The sequence below is a fragment of the Idiotropiscis lumnitzeri genome, chromosome 2 (assembly GCF_059441095.1).
Source record: "Idiotropiscis lumnitzeri isolate Australia: NSW breed Sydney's pygmy pipehorse chromosome 2, RoL_Ilum_1.0, whole genome shotgun sequence".
NCBI classification, from domain to species: domain Eukaryota; kingdom Metazoa; phylum Chordata; class Actinopteri; order Syngnathiformes; family Syngnathidae; genus Idiotropiscis; species Idiotropiscis lumnitzeri.
The window spans coordinates 37,000,675-37,004,963 of NC_142392.1; the positions used below are offsets into that span (position 1 = coordinate 37,000,675).

Consider the following 4,289-nt stretch of genomic DNA (forward strand, 5'->3'; position numbering starts at 1 on the left):
CATGACAGTGAAATGAAAGGTGGCATTCTTCATTTATTTATTTATTTATTTATTTATTCATTCATTCATAACCTCGCTCTCCGCCGTTGCCCGGGCGGAAGGTGCTCCTATTCGGCTTAACTACCACGCACGGGCCGGTCTCCTTCGGAGCTCACGCACGGTCCCGAACGAAGCCAAATGTCGCCGCGCGAGTGCCCGGGCGGAAGTTGTTTATCTTCGGCTTGACAGCCACACACGCCGGCCGGTCTCCTTCGGAGCTCACGCACGATGTCCGATCGTATCCGTCGCCACCAATCGTCCGGGGGAACCTGCTCTTCTTCGGCCACTCTCTTCTTCGTCCACTCTCCTCTTCGGCGCACGCCGGCCGTCTAACCGCTTCAGCGCCCCCTTGTGCCGCTCGGCGAAACTACAATGCTCCCGAATATTTTTTAGACCCGCGAAGCACTGAACCCGCGAAAGGTGAACCGCGAAGTAGCGGGGGTTCACTGTATTTATTTATTTAAGTTAGAGGTAAAGCTGTGTGTTTAGTTTGCGGGGAGCAGATCGCCGTGTTGAAGGACTACAATTTGAGTCGGCATTACCAGACGAAACATGCAGAGAAATATAAAAACCTAACTGATGCTGAAAGAGCGCAGACATCGGAAGCTTTGCTAGCTAAGCTACAAACGCAGCAAGGCTTTATTACCGGGCTTCATGCATCCAGGGATGCAGCAACCAAGACCAGCTTTGTGATAGCCCACAAAATAGCCAAAAACAGCAAGCCATTCTCAGAGGGGGAGTTCGTGAAAGAGTGCTTGGTAGACTCGGCAGCACTAATATGCCCTGAAAAAAAAGCGGCATTTGAGCAAGTCCCGCTGTCCAGGCGAACCGTGACGAGAAGGGTCGAGGACATTGCGGGGAATCTGGAACTACAGCTGCAACGTGAAGTGCCAAGTTTTGATTTTTTCTCCTTGGCTCTGGACGAGAGTTGTGATGTCCGCGACACAGCCCAGCTACTCGTATTTGTCCGCGGGATAACGCCGGACTTCAGGATTACGGAGGAGCTGGCAGCAATGCGGTCGTTAAAAGGGACGACGACAGGGAGCGATCTCTTCACTGAGGTAAATGCTTGTATGGACACGTTGGGACTGAAATGGGACAGACTGGCAGGTGTCACCACGGACGGTTGTCCAAATCTTACCGGGAAAAATATCGGACTTTTAAAACGCATGCAGGATAAAGTGACTGAAATGGACCCTGATCAGAAATTAGTATTTTTACATTGTATTTTACACCAACATGTGTTGTGCAAATCAGTGCTAAAAATTAACCATGTTATCGATGTTGTTACTAAAATAGTTAACTTCATCAGGGCGCGGGCACTGAATCACAGACAGTTTGTCACACTTCTGGAGGAGCATGAGAGTGAGCACAGTGACATTGGCTACCACACTTCTGTGAGATGGCTCAGCCTGGGCAAAGTGTTAAAAGGAGTCTGGGATCTGAAAGCAGAAATCCAGGAGTTTTGTGAGACAAAAGGCAAGGCCATCCCAGAGTTTGCAGATGAGGTCTGGATGGCAGATTTCGCATTTGCTGTTGATGTGACTGCACTGATGAATGAACTGAACACCAAGCTGCAAGGCAAGGGCCTTTTTGTACATGAAATGCACACCTTGGTGAAGGCTTTCATGAGAAAGATACAGTTTCTTTCAAGACAACTGGAGAGCAACACTCTCACTCACATGCAAACCCTGAAAGAAGTCACACCATCAGCTGATAACCTCTGCAGGTACTCATCCATGCTAGGAGCATTGCATGGTGAGTTTGCAAGGCGATTTGAGGATCTAAGAACAATGGAGGATGAAATCCACATGATTTCCCCTCCCTTTACCTTCAGTGTGGATGATGCACCCAGTGATGTTCAGATGGAACTCATTGACCTGCAGTCTGATGGAGTACTGGCAGAGCACTTTAAGTCAGGATCTCTGCTGGATTTCTACTCTTCTCTCAAGGAGGAGAACTTTCCAAACATTAGGAGACATGCTCAGAAGATGTTTGTTCTCTTTGGCTCTACCGACATTTGTGAACAAACATTTTCAATTATGAAGTTTACAAAATCCAGGGACAGATCCTCTCTCATTGATGATCATCTGTCAGCTGTGCTTCGCATCTCCACTTCAGACATTCAGCCTGACTTTGATGCACTTGTTAAAGCCCAGCAGAGATTAGATTTCTCTCACTGAACAAGAAAAATGAACATTGAAACACCAAATGAGGCAGTTAGACCACAAATGTAGGCATGTTACTGTAAGGCACCAGATAACAATGAACTGGGACACTTTTTCTCAAAATCACAGTTCAGTGACAGTCAATATGTTGTATCTTGCTAAATGTTTGGTGCAAAAAGACAATATTGTGATGTCTTTAAAATGCTCAGAACCTTTACACAACTATCCAACAATATATGGAACTCAAAATGTGTTTTGAAGTGAATGTGACAGAATATGTTTACTAATATGAGTCACAAATAGTAAAAAATGTTAATATTTTGTCTACCATTGTGTTGAGAAATTTGAATGAATAATTTTTTGTAAGGCAACCTCATTTTTTCAGTTTATTTGGTATTTAGTTTCATTGCTTAACTTTAATATATACTCTTGCCAGCTTGTCAAAACAGTGCTATTTACTGCTTTTTAAAAAAGAAATACAATTAATATTATGCAGAATTGAGTTCAGCCTTTTGGCCCGGCCCTCCACAATATTTTATGTTTCTTATGTGGCCCCATGGAAAAAATAATTGCCCACCCCTGATCTAGGTAGACAAAAACAAACCGGTTCAACATGTCTCTCAGGATGTCATTCATGAGGGCTTGGAACACCGCAGGGGCGTTTGTGAGGCCAAAAGGCCAAAATGACCCAAGGGAGTGTTGAATGCCGTTTTCCGCTCATCACCCTCTTTAATCCGGACCAAATGATAGGCGTTTCTGAGATCCAGTTTGGAGAAGACCTGGGCCTCGCAGAGAGGTTCAAATGACGGATCGATGAGTGGAAACGAGGACTTATTTTTAACTGTGATATCATTTACGCCCTTGAAGTCTATACAGGGGCGGAGTGAGGAATCTTTCTTCTTAACGAAGAAGAATCCTGCCCGAGGGGTGAGGAAGAAGGCCGAATGAGACCGGAGGCGAGGGAATCTCGAATGTACGTCTCCATGGCATCCCTCTCTGGACGGGAGATGTTGTACAGTCGGCTGGTGGGGAGGGAAGCTCCAGGGAGAAGGTCAATGGCGCAGTCGTAAGGGCGGTGAGGAGGCAAGGTGAGAGCGAGGTCCTTACTGAACACCCGGGAGAGGTCATGATAGTTGGAGGGCACCGAGGAAAGATCCGGAGGAGTCGTAGCCGGAGGGAAAGATCGGGGAGCCGGGTCAGCGGACAACAGGCACTGCGAGTGGCAAAAAACACTCCAGCTGGTAATGGAGCAGTTTCTCCAGTCGATGGAGGGGTTGTGTTTTTGGAGCCAGGGGAACCCCAGCACTAGGGGAACATGGGGTGAATTGATGAGGTACAGCTGAATGGTTTCTCTGTGGTTACCTGTGATGATGAGTGTAAATGGTATAGTTTGCTGGGAGACCAAGGAAATGAGATGTCCATCCAGGGCCACCACTCTTCGAGGGGAAGTAAGGGGTTCCCAAGAAGCCCCCAACTGTTTAGCCAGGGCTTGATCTATGAAGTTGCCATCTGCTCCGGAGTCGATTAAAACAGGGATTGAGAAGGATTTGCTTTGCCATAAGATACTGGAGGGAACAGACATGCGAGGGGAAGAGATGCAGAAAACATGGGACCAGAACAACCGTGTGTCCCAAAACCAAAAGAAAAACTACCCAAGGGCACAAACCTTGAAAGGAAAAAATGGTGTACCCTAAACCGTGCAAGATCTGGTGTTGGGAAAACCAAAGACAACCTAACAAAATGGGGCCTTGCCACATCCTCAGTATGTGACTGTGGTTTCCTAAACCAAAATATGAAACATATCCAACTTGAATGTCCAATAAGCCCTGTATATATCACTCCACCAGACCTACAAAAGGTCACAGACAGGGCAAAAATATGGATAAACCACTGGTGTGACACGATATGATGATGATGATCTCTGCTTTTTGCAGATGATGTGGTACTGTTGGCTTCGTCAAGCAGTGATCTCCAACTCTCATTGGAGCCGTTCGCAGCTGAGTGTGAAGCGGTTGGGATGAAGATCAGCGCCTCCAAATCTGAGACCATGGTTCTCAGTCGGAAAAGGGTGGAATGCCCTCC

At 46.7% G+C, this 4,289-nt stretch overlaps 1 protein-coding gene across 1 annotated transcript; it reads left to right on the forward strand.

Annotated features, from left to right (window-relative positions):
- Positions 1 to 267: 267 nt before the first annotated feature.
- Positions 268 to 2,222, forward strand: LOC148342457 (general transcription factor II-I repeat domain-containing protein 2B-like). Its single transcript, XM_088288186.1, has 2 exons — positions 268 to 296; positions 704 to 2,222. The coding sequence occupies exons 1-2, from the start codon at positions 268 to 270 to the stop codon at positions 2,220 to 2,222; spliced, it is 1,548 nt and encodes a 515-aa protein (XP_088144312.1).
- Positions 2,223 to 4,289: the final 2,067 nt, after the last annotated feature.

Excerpts from the sequence above, each read along its gene's own strand:
- LOC148342457 (XM_088288186.1), top strand. The coding sequence starts at position 268 with ATGTCCGATCGTATCCGTCGCCACCAATC. Across the intron at positions 297-703 it reads CGTATCCGTCGCCACCAATC|GGATGCAGCAACCAAGACCA; the intron begins GTCCGGGGGAAC and ends TCATGCATCCAG.